Below are 15263 nucleotides of genomic sequence, written 5' to 3'. Positions count from 1 at the left end.
GGCATGGGGAGGAGCCATATAGAAAACCCCAGCAGGGGACGAGGAGCTGCCACTAACGCAACTGTCCTGTAGCGCTTCCTGCAAAGTGTTACTATCTCCCTCTTTCCACTTGCAGGACAAGTGAGTCCATGACAACAGGGAGATATTGCGGACTGGCAGAGGAATTCCAGATATACGGCCTCTCTCAGCAGCTGATAATGAAGCACTAGCATTAGCAGGAACCCACGGCAGCCGCTCAACAGCAGATGGTGAGACTGGAATCTCTATGTACTGGGGTCATCAAATGACATTCAACGCACCTCTGGAGAGTCATATCATGCATGGATAACATAACAAGATCTGTGCAGTCTAACCCATAGATGTTTGTGTTCTATCATACAGATCAGTGCCACAGGAGGCTCCACCAGAAAGGGTAGCGGGGGGGGGGGGGGGAGGGGGGGGTGCAGTCCTCAACCTCTGAGAAGGAGCAGTCAAATGATGCACCATCACATGACTCTTGTGCACCTTCCACCAGTGCAGATACTTTCACCTTGGTGAATTTCTTTAGAATCATGGTCACAAGCTGGTGGGAGCACCCCGCACATGTCCAAGCAGCTGGCTGAGGTGAGATAGCTGAGGCCTCTGACATTTGGAGGACTGTGGGCGGTCAGACCCATGCTGAGCCCTAGGCTGATGACGAGCCTCTGATGTCAATCGCTTAGAGAATGCAGAAAGAGGTGAGGAAAAATCTGGCAGAGATGCCGGAGACCATGCGCAACCATGAGTGGTTGATGGAGGAGTCCATCCTTGCCATGAGTGTTGCCATACCTCTGGCCTACATGAGGCTCCTGACCCACAGCAATGTGGTTGACTCTTAAATGGCCGAACAACCCAGTCACTTTAAGGGCAAGTGGTGGGCAACAAATGTTGGCCGAGCCAGCAATGCCCATCTATGAAAAGAAATCTATCACTCCTTGCACCTGGGGGAATTAAGTGATGGCCCTCTCTGCCTGACTGTTAGGGTCAGTCTGGAAATGTATATAGTCACTGGTCCTCTTGAACATGGCATTGGTCACATCCTTGCTGCAGTGGAGGGCTGCTGCCTGTGAGACCCCACACATGTCTCTGGTAGATCCCTGGAAAAATCCAGACGCGTAAAATTTAAGTGCCACTGTGATCTTTGGGACCACTGGCATTGGGTGACCACTGAATCCCATAGGTTGCAACTCGTCCTGCAGCGTGGAGCATAAGTCAATGACGAGAGGTGTAAGTCTTCGCTGGCAATGCCTCTCGGACAGCTGGAGGTAGCTGAGTCGAGTCCGGTATACTATCTGGCATAGGTGGGCCCTTATTGGCATGGCCGCTGCTGTCACTCTCGTGGTGGAGCCTCATGGGCAGGCGGAGCTGCCTCGTGGCCCTCTATCTGTCAGGGGTGCTGCATCACACCACGAGGATCCAAAAAGATGAGTGTTTGAGACCCATGCCAGGTGATCAGTAGGTCTCCAAAGCACTGTCCTTGCAGAGTCAAAGTTGCCTTGGAATCTTTGCCTTTGCTACTCCTCTAAGCTTATATGCTGATGGCCCTCATCGCCCACCCTCGCTGATAGCCAACCCTTTCGCCTGGTATTATGGCCACCTGACCCTCTCAGCGAGCACTATGGCCACCTGTGCTGATCACCCAAGTCCAGGACCTCCCATGCCAACCACCTGAGGCCAAGTCCACCCATGCAGAGTGGACAGCACTGCAGGCCAACAATGGCCTCCACTTCCCCCTCTTCTCCTATCTAATGCTGATCATGGTTGCCTACCCATTGTGGCACTGAGACCTCACTTCAGTGCCACCACCTTTCAGTGGCTGAAAATCCGTAGGCATGTGAGGACCACCCATTGTACACTTAATCACAAGCCTTCCATTGAATCGCTTTCAATTGCATGCAAATGTATTATGACTAACTGTTCTACAATTTAAATGGCGGTTCCATCGTGTCGAGGTGGTGACGCTGCCTTGGGGCTTTTCTGCTGCTGACTAAATCCGGAATCGATGTCGGGACATCAGATTTCCAGGTGGACACATCCATTGCTATTCTCCAGCCCTCCACGACTCCATTCACATTCCAAATGGGCTCACTAAATTCTGTCCTTAGAGCTCTGATGACAGCAGTCTGAGCTTCCACTGCAGCACTCAGGCATTGTGTGGATGCTGTTTGTGTTGCAGTGAAAGTTGGGACATCAGTTATTAGACATTCCATCAAAGATTGCTCCATAGATATGCTGCTGAAGTTGGCCACCCATTGCATATTCCTTGACATTGTGAGCAGGCTGTCTGGCGACATTCCCAATGCACTAAGCATTTGGTCATATATACCCATGAGCCTTCTCCTGTAGCCTAGTCATCGAAGTCATCTGCAGAAGAACTAGTACGTGGTCTCACCCTCTGGCAAACTGGTGCCTGCATTATCCTTTTCCCCTGACCTGGTTGTAGCGCACTTGTGCCCAGCGTCTCACCATGTGTAGATTCAGCCTCCAAGCTGTCATCTAAATCACAGGCACCATCTGTATCTGAGCTATTGGCCGTGTCTGTGAAAGCTAGTGATGGCCTGTTTTCATCTTCACTCCCTTCTTGCTCTTCCTCCACTGCCTGGGAAGGTTGGAGGTCTTGGGTATCTTAAACAAAAAAGGGAAAAGGATAGGTTTGTGATGAGGGGAGAGGAGAAAGCAAGAAGTCTATATTTACACCATCAGCAGCTTCTTTGCCACAAGAGAGTGTGAGATGAGGAAGAAATTGGATGAGTGAAGGCAAATTAGGTATCGGGAGACCATCATCTTCAATGGCTTCAGCCCTGCCAGTGGTCGCAGTTTCAGCAATGGCACTTGCCATAATTGCAGGCGCTGTCTCCTCTATGGTTGTGGTGGGGGGGGTTAGAAGATACAAGAGCACCTCTCCCCCTTTGGTTAGTTCCTAGTACCTCCAGTTGTGTACCATCTTCTCCTGCAAGAGAGAGGGAAGTGAATCAATGAGTGTCGTACAATTTTCATTGGTGATGTGGCTGTCATAGTTGAATAGCTGGCAGCATGTGTAAGTTGTGAAATGTGTATTTGAGGTTTGCAACAGTGCTAACCGTGTGAGAATAGGGTGAAGCATATAGGTTAGAGTTCTGATAGATAAAGATTGTTGGTAGGTGAATGATGAGGGTGTGTTGAATTGAGCAATGGCTGAGGCTAGTGGTGCAGTTCATTGGATATGGCATTTGAAGATGCAGTCACTAACCTGGACCACTCATGTGAAGTCATTAAACCTTCTCCTGCACAGTCTCCGTGTTAATAGGATAGATAGGAAGGAACTTTTTTCCCTTAGCGGAGGCGTCAATAACCAGGGGGCATAGATTTAAGGTAAGGGGCAGGAGGTTTTGAGGAGAGTTGAGGAAAAAATTTTTTCACCCAGAGGGTGGTTGGATTTTGGAACACACTGCCTGAAGGGGTGGTAGAGGCAGGAACCCTCACAACATTTAAGAAGTATTTAGATGAGCACTTGAAACGCCATAGCATACAAGGGCCAAGTGCGGGAAAATGGGATTAGATTGGATGGGTGCTTGATGATCGGCACAGGCGCGTTGGGCCGAAGGGCCTGTTTCTGTGCTGTAAAACTCTATGACTATGTTCTTGAAAATATACTCTTGGCATTGACCTTCTCCATTATCTCTGCCTTCTGAGTATGTACCTGGAGGACCTCCAACACCCCAGCCATCCCCCACACTGAGGATGCAGGACGTCTGTCCTCCATTGCATCTCTTTCACCAAGAGTTGTGTCAGAAAACCTTGGTGCCCACTCTCTCCTCCAGTCAGCCATTGTTGATTTATGGACAGCACACTATTCCCAATGATCTCAGGACCTCCATAGCCCCAATTCCACTTCCCTTTAAGAGGTGCAGGTTAGTTTTAAGCAGTGCTGGAAGTAGTCCTGTTGACCCCCCTGCAGATGTGTGCAGCCAATGAACAGTGTGGGCAGTGCTGTTATAATGATCAGGCAGCACAAAGTTGGCATACTACTTCCATTCTACTGAATGGGCACAGGGTAATTACTCATTGCAATCCCCACACCTGTTTTTTGGAGCTATCCAATTTAACCCCTAATGAAGGGCCCCATTTTTTCCAAGTGCATGTAGTTTCATGCATGAGATAATGATCATGTCTGTACAAACCAGACTATTGTACAAGTTGGTTCTGAAGAAGGGTCACTGACCTGAAACGTTAACTCTACTTCTCTCTCCACAGATGCTGCCAGACCTGCTGAGTATTTCCAGCATTTCTTGTTTTTATTTCAGATTTCCAGCAACTGCAGTATTTTGTTTTTATTATATTGTACAAGTTGATTTTCTTGACTGAACAGTTCTAAATGCACAGCAGTAAATTAATTTCTCTAAGGCTTTTGATAAGGTCCCGCATGGGAGATTGGTTAAGAAGGTAAGAGCCCACGGGATCCAGGGCAATTTGGCAAATTGGATCCAAAATTGGCTTAGTGGCAGGGGGCAGAGGGTAATGATCGAGGGCTGTTTTTGCGATTGGAAACCTGTGACCAGTGGTGTATTGCAGGAATTGGTGCTGGGACCTTGCTGTTTGTAGTGTGCATTAATGATTTAGAAGTGAATATAGGAGGTACGATCAGTAAGTTCGCAGATGACACGAAAATTGGTGTAGTTGTAAATAGTGAGGAAGAAATCCTCAGATTATAGGGAGATATAGACGGGCTGGTAAGATGGGCGGAGCAGTGGCAAATGGAATTAAATCCTGAAAAGTGTGAGGTAATGCATTTTGGGAGGACTAACAAGGCAAGGGAATATACAATGGATGGTAGGACCCTTGGAAGTACAGAGGGTCAGAAGGACCTTGGTGTACTTGTCCATAGATCACTGAAGGCAGCAGCACAGGTAAATAAGGTGGTTAGGAAGGCATATGGGATACTTGCCTTTATTAGCCGAGGCATAGAATATAAGAGCAGGGAGGTTATGATGGAGCTATATAAAATGCTAGTTAGGCCACAGCTGGAGTACTGTGTACAGTTCTGGACACCACACTATAGGAAGGATGTGATTGCACTGGAGAGGGTGCAGAGGAAATTCACCAGGATGTTGCCTGGGCTGGAGCATTTCAGCTATGAAGAGAGACTGAAAAGGCTCGGGTTGTTTTCCTTGGAGCAGAGAAGGCTGAGGGGGACATGATTGAGGTGTACAAGATTATGAGGGGCATTGATAGGTTAGATAGGAAGAAACTTTTTCTCTTAGCGGAGGGGTCAAGAACCAGGGGGCATAGATTTAGGGTAAGAGGCAGGAGGTTTAGAGGGGATTTGAGGAGAAACTTTTCACCCAGAGAGTGGTTGGAATCTGGAATACACTGCCTGAAGTGGTGATAGAGGCAGGAACCCTCACAACATTTAAAAAGTATTTAGATGAGCACTTGAAATGCCATAGCATACAAGGCTACAGGCCAAGTGCAGGAATATGGGATTCGAATAGTTGGGTGCTGGATGACCAGAACAGACACGATGGGCCGAAGGGCCTGTTTCTGTGCTGTATGACTCTATGACTCTATAACAATACAAAGCTTAAATTACATGCGTTTGATCTTAGAACGTAACTATTGCCTCCTCTATTCTCCATGAGCTGACCATATTTGGACATCACACGTTCCTGCTCACCTCGGTAGCTGGTGGCTAACGTTGCTCACAGTTTGGAAACAAGTTCTGATAACAGATCAGACCAGCGGTCAGAGATCATTAGGTCACCAGGTGGTTAAAGGTTTTTGAAATGAATTTGTAGTTCTCGACTGATTCTCTGGTGGCTATTTATGATGTGTGTTCACAAGAGCAACCAGATTGTTAGTTTTTATTTGTAAATCCATTAGCTTGCTGGCCTTGGGGGGTGTGTAAGCACTGGCAGGTAAGTGATGTTACTTGCTGCATTTGCCATGTTATGGATGGGAATTGAACACTTCTGTGCTATATCCAATAAGATACATTTCTACACTACATCCTCACTATAAGACTGACTAAGAGAGCTGTACATACAGGTATCAAACAATATGCAGCTAAAGAGTTTTGATTTTCAACAGTACTGATTGATTGAGCAACAAGCAATGCATTTTATAAGTGAGACTATAATTGACAGAGATTTCTCTAATGAACAGTAAGATATTGAAGTTCCCCCCTCCATTTACCTCTGCTGAAGAGGTTGACTTTTGCTAGGGTACAGTTCCACAAGTGCTGGACACCTAGCAGTACCTCAGCCAGTCTAAAAAGAGAAATAGAGGAAACAGAACATGAGAAAGGAAGCATTTTTGAAATAAAGTGAGAAGATTGAAATAGGGAGGAGAATGTAGACAGCTTTGCTTACTGTGGTGACAGACCCAACAGCTTTCAGCTCCTGAACAGTGATAGGATCTGCCTGCTATTACTGGAGCAGAATCTTTGGTCCTTATTTCTAGGCTTTCAACTGTTGTATTTATTTGCTATCATTTTGATATCCTATGTGTTCATATCTGCACTGTACATGCATCCAAACTATTATGCAGAAATTCAACAGATGATTAAATAATTTTACATGAAATGCTGACAAAATCCTTTGTTCATTTCGCAACAGAAATCAAAAATTTCCACTTTCGAGAAGATGTGGGCTTTTATGAGCAGCAGGCAGCAAACAGCGCTTGTTAAATCTAACGAGGAAGGAATCCAACGAGTTCTTGGTGCCGATTATGCCTTTTTAATGGAATCCACCACCATTGAGTACGTCACCCAGAGGAACTGCAATCTGACCCAGATCGGAGGTCCCATGGACTCAAAAGGCTATGGTATCGGAACTCCCCTTGGTATGAAACACTCACTTCTTTAAGAAAAATCACCTCACTGGCTTTGAGCACAGAGTTGGGCAGAATCAGTCTGCCAGCTGCCGATTATAAAGCTATTTCATTCCTTTGAAATCTCTTGTAATTAATTATCAAGTAGATAAAGAAACAGTTGTGCTCTTATTTTTGACAAAAGTTATTGTTTAACGTAACACAATTGGTAATAGGTGAGCTACGCAACATGCTACGAGCAAATACAAAGCAGTTTTAGCTTTTTGTGCCACTGTGCAAAGTCATTGTCCAAATTGCATATAACAAAATAGCAAAAGACTCCCTGCACAAACATCAGTCTAACGACAGCCAATGCAAAGCCAGCTTAAAATGTTCTGAAGTTACGAACTGCCTACAACCCATACAGCCTCTTCAGTCTTGGCAAAGGGCCAACTGTCCCGTCATTGTCATTAATACTTAACCAATATAATTGAGTGGGATGCAGAGATGGTGGTACAAGTCGACCCTGACAGCCCTAAGATGGCATCAATCTCAAAATAAGCATGACCAGTAGTATGACAATAGGCTAAATTTTAGATAAATCCCCTAATTGCAAGACAGCTACAAAGCAATATTTCAAGATGCACAATGTTACTTCACTCCAGATTTTTAGCTTCATTGTTAGTGTTTGTTTGTTTTTTGTTCCTCCCCTCCACAGGCTCACCATATAAAGAAAAGATAACCATTGCTGTCCTGCAGCTTCAGGAGGATGGCAAACTGCACATGATAAAAGAGAAATGGTGGCGAGGTAACGGCTGCCCTGAGGAAGAGAACAAAGAGGCCAGTGCCCTTGGAATTCAAAACATCGGGGGCATCTTCATTGTGTTGGCAGCAGGCCTCGTGCTTTCAGTGTTTGTGGCAATAGGAGAGTTTATTTATAAACTCCGAAAAACTGCAGAGCGTGAACAGGTAAAGTGAGCAAAAATTAGTAATTTACGCTTAAATACAGCAAGGGGAACAGTACAGAATTTTATTCTTGATGCTGGTTTCTCTGTTTCCCTGGAAACAGGACAGTTTTGATGTAGTAGCTTCCATTCTTACCTCACCTCTTGGTTGCCCATGGCAACGTGACTCGTTCATCAGATTCACAGGCAGCTATATGGACCTACAACTTTCACCTGTGGTTCTGCAGCTTAAAAAAATACATGACCAGAAAATATCTCAGCTCTGACTATACTTGGACAGACAAATATATCAATCTAGTAGTGTCCCCCCTTCAAGTTTCTGATACAAGTGAGGCTGACGTCAGTCTGAACCAGGCAAGCTCCAGGTTCAATCTTTGGCCTATGCTGAGCTCACCGATCTCTGCTATAGTGTTGGTGGGGTTGCTGCACTTGACTTCATTGCCCTCTTATTAGTGAAGGAGAAAGCAAACAAAAGAAAAAAAAAGCTAGCCAGGGACCCCATTCCTAATCATTATCCAGTGACCCATGCAGACAATTTGCATTTGTGGGACATTGGGTGAGGACATACTCAGGCTCAGCTGTGATGCTCTCCTCCATTGAATAGCCTGCCTATACTCATTATTGAGGCTCACACAAGTATATTGATGATTTGGATGAAGTACCAAAGCATTGAGAAACCTTGGATCTGTACATCAGCAGAAATGAAATAAAATTGGGGTGAGGGGATAAGAGAGAGGAAAAGATATAAAATAATATGAAAATGATTTACCACAAGTGCCTATACAGACAGAGATAATGCCTTTTAAAGGGGAATTGGATAAATATTTGAAAAGGGAGGACACACAGGGATTCAGAGAATGTCAGGAAAATGAGACGAGTGTAAAGGTCCAATTCAGAAGCTACCACCGGCACAAGCCAAGAGCCTATATTCTATATTTCCACAAAAAGTGGCAGTTGTTTCACAGTGCAAGTCAGAAATGAGCTAGAATTTTCTGGAGTGGAGCATCTCATGGCATACCTCTAAGTTGGATTTTTCCTGTGGGAAGAAACCAAGGGGGGAATTATAGGTGGGCGGCAGGGGTCTTGCTGTTGGGAGAAACCAATGCCTGCGTGGCCTCTTTTCCAGTAGGCCCGCCGAATTTAGTGCCAATCAGGCACTTAACTTGACAGTGTGGGCCTTCCATAGGATTTGTGACCGTCATCAGAGGTTCTGCCCTTGGAGAGCTGCCGGCCTCAAAGGCCAGTAGCTGCAGCGCCACCGTGGAGACAGTGACTGCTGCTGGAGGTGACCGTACTGGAGGCCGAGGAGCATCGCTGGAGTCAGGCCTCAGGAAGATCAGGGCAGGAGAGGTCTCGCAGGGTGTGGGTTGCGGGGAGGGTTGGCAGGGGGGTTGGGAGCAAGGGCAGGGGGGGTGGCCCTCAACAGCAGCACCCCCCCCCACCTCTCAACTTCCCAATGCCGGGTCCCTCATTCAGCCACTAAGTGACTTTGAATGAAAGATCTCCCTTCCCCCACTCCCGGTTCCGGGAAGCAGCCCCCATGGTTTTCCCTACCGTGCTTCCCATGTGGCAACGGCGCCGCCCGCTGCATGAGTAATTGTGGCTGTTGCGGGAAGGGGCCCGCAATTGGGATTAATTTCCCAGTTAAGGACGTCAATTGGTGATGGGGGCTGGAAGGCCGTTTACAGGCCTTCCCGCCCCAGACTAAATTTCAGCGGAGGCGGGTTGGTGGTGGCAACTCCCGCCACCATCCCACCGATTTTATGCTCTCCCTGCCTCCAAACCTGCCGCGGGGGAGAGCATAAAATTCCACCTTAAGTGAACAACAGAGAAGGAGATTGGCAAGCATTGTGAACTCGCTGTTATTTTCCCAGCAAGTTTTAGACCAATCTATTTGATAAAGTTCAGACAGAACTGTATAATGCAAAGGCTCATAGGTGCAGGAGTAGGCCAATCGGTCCATCGAGCCAGCTCCGCCATTCAAACTGATCATGACTGATCGTCTACCTCGAAGCCATTCTTCCCACTATCCCCATATTTATTGATGTTTTAATCTTCAGAAATCTATCAATTTCTGTCTTGAACATGCTCAATGATTGAGCTTCCACAGCCCTCTGGGGTAAAGAATTCCACAGATTCACCACCCTCTGAGTAAAGAACTTTCTCCTCATCTCAGTGTTAAATAGCCTGCCCCTATTCTGAGACTGTGTCCCCTTGTTCAGGACTCACCAGCCAGAGGAAACATCCTATCCACATCCACCCTGTCATGCCCCGTAAGAATTTTGTAAGTTTCAATGAGATCATCTCTCATTCTTCGAAACTCTAGAGAATACAGGCCCAATTTCCTCACTATCTCCTCATAAGACAATCCCAACTTCTCACGGATTAGTCTAGTGAACCTCCGTTGCACTCCCTCTATGGCATGTATATCCTTCCTTAGATGAGGAGACCGAAACTGTACACAATACTCCAGGTGCAGTCTTACCAAGGCTTTATACAATTGAAGCAATACATGTTTACTCCTGCACTCAAATCCCATTGCAATGAAGGCCAACATACCATTTGCCTTCCTAATTGCTTGCTGCACCTGCATACTGGCTTTTAGTGACTAATAAACAAGGACACCCAGGTCTCTCTGGACATCAATACTTCCCAACTTCTCACCATTTGAGAAATATTCTGCCTTTCTGTTTTTTCTACCAAAATGGATCACTTCACACTTTTTCACATCATATTCCATCTGCCATGTTCTTGCCCATTCACTTAGCCTCTCCAAATCCGTTTGAAGCCTCCTTGTATCCTTCGCACAACTTACATTCCCTCTGAGTTTTGCGTCATGTGCAAATTTGGAAATATTACATTGGCCGCCATGTTCAAATCATTTATATAGGAATGAATTTTACCAGCTCGCTTCTGATCTCGGCGACAAGCTTCCAAGATGGCGGCCCACATGCATGACTTCTACTCGGCGGAGCCATCATAATATGAGATGAGGCAGCTCATTTACATGGCCGGGGTGGACCGCACCCCCCCCCCAATCGCCCGATGACGTGGCAGGGGCGGGTGCTCCATTCCCAGCAACGACGTCTGGCACCATTTTTAAAGGGCTTCAAGTCCTCACATTTAATGAAAGTTATGTACATGTTAAAGTTAATTTTAAAAAGTTGAATAAAAGATTCAAGCCCCCCTCCCGCCCCTCCAATGACTAAACAATTTATTACTTGCCCTCTCCCCCAGAAAAACTTACCTTGTGATCCTGACCTCCCCAACAAAGCTTACTAACTTTCACCTTCAACCCCTTCCCACCATCCCCTTCACCAATCGCAATAGTTTTCCCCGCTCTCCACCCCCCCACTCCCAACCTGGAAACTTACCTGCTCCCCCCTCCCAACGAAGATTCGAAGGTGCGTGAGTCCTGCTAACCGAGCAGAATATGGCAGCGGGACAGTCGATGGGAGCAGGTGGTCATTAATTTACGAATTTAAATATTGAAATCCTGCTCCTGTCGCCAAGAGGTGGAGGGGCCGCCACGAGGCCCAGCCGCTACTGGTTATATGGTGTGGGGCCTTCCCAGCGTCGAGGCCCGTGGCGGGTCTCTCCCAGTGGCATTTTCCGGGCTCTCCCACTATGACCCTCCATGTTGGGGGCTGGTAAAATCTGCCCCATAGATTGTAAACAGTTGTGACCCAAGTACTGATCCTTGCAGTACCTCACTAGTAACAGCCTGCCATCCTGAGAATGACCCATTTTTTTCCTACTCTCTGCTTTCTGTCTGTTAATCAATTCCCAATCCATTGCAGTATATTACCCCCAATCCCATGTGGTTTAATTTTGTTTACTAACCTCCTGTGTGGGACCTTATCAAAAGCTTGCTGAAAATCCAAATATACCACATCCACTGGTTCTCCTTTATCAATGCTACACGTAACATCCTCAAAAAACTCCAACAGGTTTGTCAAATATGATTTCCCTTTCACAAATTCATGTTGACTCTGCCCAATCATATCATTATTTTTCAAGTGTCCAGTTATCTCATCCTTTATAATAGATTCTAACATTTTCCCTACTACTGACATCAAACAAACAAACTAAGGATGTAGCTCATCTGGTCCAGGAGATTTATCAACTTTCAATCCAATTACTTTTTCAAGTACTATCTCTTTATTGATACCAATTACTTCCAATTCCTCATTTTTACAAGTGCCTTGGTTCCCTAATATGTCTGGGAGATTTCCTGTGACTTCTTCTGTGAAGACAGACCCAAAGTAATTGTTTAGTCTCTCTGCCATTTCCTCATTCTCCACCACAAACGCTCCTGTTTCCTCCAGATGGATGCAAGTGTCACTTAATATTTTGTCAAGGACTGCCATCCTAGCTAACGTCTTGCCGAAGGTCCACTTGAGTAATGCTGCGGCATAACACTGCAATGAAACACTGGCCTACCCCTTTCCACACAGCAAACTCTTGATTTCAATCCTGCTGTTGTGGACTATTCCTATGTGGAAACCAGGCAGAAGAGGCAGAAAAAAATAGCCTGTTGCTCTATTAAACATAACTATTTTTATAACGCTCTTTCACTTGCTGTGTGGAAGCTGGGATAACCTGGGCTGGAATTTAATGATGAAGCAGTGACCTCGTTCACTGGCTGCAAAGCTGGGGGCTGAGTCTACCTCCACTGAACCTGCAAGCCACAGTGCTATTTTACATGGCTTAGGTCCTTAATTAGCTACAGTCGGGGCTCCTGCCCCTCTGAGGCAGGATGTCCCACCTCCAAGAGCTGCCAAACAATCAGAGGGCCGACCACTCTTCAGTCCCAGCAGCGTCACTGGGAATGGCGGCCACTGCTGGGACTGCACCCAGCCAGAAGAAGACCAAGGACTTCGGCCTCTGAAAAGCTAAGTGGGGTCGGGCATCGCCGGGAACAATTGGCTAGGCATCGGTGAGGTGGGGAGGGGGAGCGATCGGTGTTAAGTTCAGGGGGTTGTTTCAGCGGGGGCGGCCTGTGCTGCTGGGAGAGGGCTCCATGGCGCACAGTGTGCCTGATTAGGAGGGCATCCCCTAACCCGCAAGGAGGCTACCAGGTAGTACTAGGCGACCACCTTAGGTGCCCAGATGCCCATCCGCCACTAGTAAAATAACAGTGGTGGCGGTAAGAGGCCCTTAAATGGCCATTAATGACTACTTAAGGGACTCAATAGGCTTAAGGCGGGCAGGCCACCTGCCACCTTCCCCGCCACTGGTGAAATAACAGTGGGGGCGAGTAGATGGCATCATCCCATTGGATTTTATGGCCCCCTTCTGCCTCCTAGCCCACTCCCAGGGGTGTAAAATTCTGGCCCTAGCTTCCTAACAGCAATCCTTTGTCTCCATTTACTGAAGACCAAGAAACTGTCAACACTCCATCCCATACCTGTAAACCTCCCAGAAGTCAGGAACCCTGCAAATACAGGCTCAGCAATATGTGCCACATCCCAGATGTAAAAAAAAAACCTGAAGAAACAAAGAATACCGACAAGCAGGCTGAAAATGCCTGCCACTTCTTGGAGTCAGCCCCTGTATGGATTTCATACATAAGCTGTAAGATGTTTGCCCAGCACAGGGAACTAGCTAATAATTGAGAAACCAGCCACATTAATATGGGGAAATCAATATTCATTGTGTAACATCTCTAAAGATGCAGGCATTACATGAATAGTATGACATGTTAAAGTAACAGCACTTGCCTGATATATGCCCGGTTCAGTGTTAGCTTTTACACTGCGTGTACTGAGCCTGACACCAGTAATCCAATTGTTTATTTTTCTTGGTACGTTTTTTATCCATTCTTGGGATAATGGCATCACTAGCAGGGTCAGCATTTATTGCCCATGCCTGGTTGTCCTTGAAAAGGTGTTTTTGAACCACTCAGTTCTGGTGGTGAAGGTATTCCCACAGCACTGTTAGGTAGGGATGCAGGATTTTAAGCAAGTGGTGATGAAGCACAGTGTTAGATCATCATGGTTTTGTAGCTATAAGAAACATATTTCTTTCTGTTACCTTTTTTCATCCTTTGACAAACTTTGATCATTCAGAATGGCCAAAGGCTCTGCAGAGGTATTTTTGCTTTATATGTTCCATTCATAACTTTATTCTGGTGAAAAATAAGATGGGCTGTAAAACTGGCATCACCAAATGTGTGACTGATATTTTCCCAGAGATCCTTGTGCAGCACCATGGCCCAGGAACTTCGGTTATCTCTCACGTGCCAGCGGCGGGTGAAACACAAGCCTCAGGCGCCAGTCATGGTGAAGACCGAGGCGGTGATCAACATGCACACGTTCAATGACCGACGACTGCCCGGGAAGGACAGCATGACCTGCAACACCGGGCTGACTCCGGTGTTTCCCTAGGAGATATGCAACCTGTGCTGGGAGCAGAATAGGCGCGCTCTAGCACTGGAAAAGGAGAAAGGCTGGAGCTTTGTTTCAGAGACAGGGCCTGTTGGACGTCAAAGATGTTTCAAAAACAGCAAAACCCCAGAGCATGGACAATGCAATATGCAACGCATGGAAAAAAAAAATAAAAACAGCACAAGGCTGCAGGTAGTGTTTCTGAAACTTGAACCAGGACAAATGGGGTCTCCAAACACTTAATGCGTGGGAATTACAGTGCTGATATATTGGAAGAAATGGAACCAGGCAGTGGGCACCAAGGCCAAGGCAATAGAGGAAATGAAGTAGCAACAATGCAATTACACCTTGGTGGAAACCTCCAGCATGGCAATAACAGAATTCATTCTGTCAGCTACAGGTATTGACTTAAACAGGAGGCATCTGTGGATATTGATTTCAAGAATGCTGCACACAGTACGTTCATTCAAGGATGCAGTTGACCATTTAACTCACAGCATGAAAAGTTGCTGTCATGTTTCGGCAGCTGTTACTCCTTTACCTGTTACCTCAGTGCTGTGCTTCCTTTCTGCCATTGAGAGAGACTAATAGACAGAGCTGGAAGAGAACTGTGAGCGTTGGGGGGTGGGTGGGGGGGGGAACAAAAATCAAAACAGAAGGGACTAAACAGACATCAAAATGACGAGCAGAGTATACAAAATGTAGTTGTTTTCATATTTTGTGTCCAGTTTTTTATCTAATTGTTTAATTTGTGCTTGATTAACAGAAAGAACAAATGGTAGTCTTTTTTATCAAATGATGGTTTTGAAGGGAATTCACCATGTGAACAAAATTTTAATTCAGTAAAAATTACCAAAGAACTATCTGCTAACTAGAGGTAGTCTGTGGAGTATGTGTTGTTTTTTTTTAAAATATCCTTCGTGTTTGTTTATATATAACCTGCATTTTTAAGTTTCTGACTACTAAATCACAGACAGTTTCGGTCCATTGCGACCTACAATATCTCCCTGCATCCTGTTCGATGTTGGTTGGAGGTTGACCTAAGAAATGCCCTGCATCCTTGGGACAGGAGATGCCAGCATGCAGCAGACCCTTCTAGCTGGTG

General features: G+C 46.2%; 1 protein-coding gene across 1 annotated transcript in view; it reads left to right on the top strand.

Moving 5' to 3' along the window:
- The window catches only part of grik3 (glutamate ionotropic receptor kainate type subunit 3), a 561495-nt gene extending 546721 nt beyond the window's left edge, over positions 1–14774 (top strand). Inside the window, exons 14-16 of the mRNA XM_068011169.1 lie at positions 6612–6837; positions 7523–7773; positions 13964–14774. Of these exons, the coding sequence (XP_067867270.1) occupies positions 6612–6837; positions 7523–7773; positions 13964–14158 (672 nt within the window). The 3' untranslated portion in view covers positions 14159–14774. The remainder of the gene's footprint in view (positions 1–6611; positions 6838–7522; positions 7774–13963) is intronic.
- The last annotated feature ends 489 nt before the right edge of the window (positions 14775–15263 follow it).

Source organism: Heterodontus francisci, chromosome 31 (genome assembly GCF_036365525.1).
Source record: "Heterodontus francisci isolate sHetFra1 chromosome 31, sHetFra1.hap1, whole genome shotgun sequence".
Taxonomy (NCBI): domain Eukaryota; kingdom Metazoa; phylum Chordata; class Chondrichthyes; order Heterodontiformes; family Heterodontidae; genus Heterodontus; species Heterodontus francisci.
This window is presented reverse-complemented; position numbering and strand designations above follow the sequence as displayed.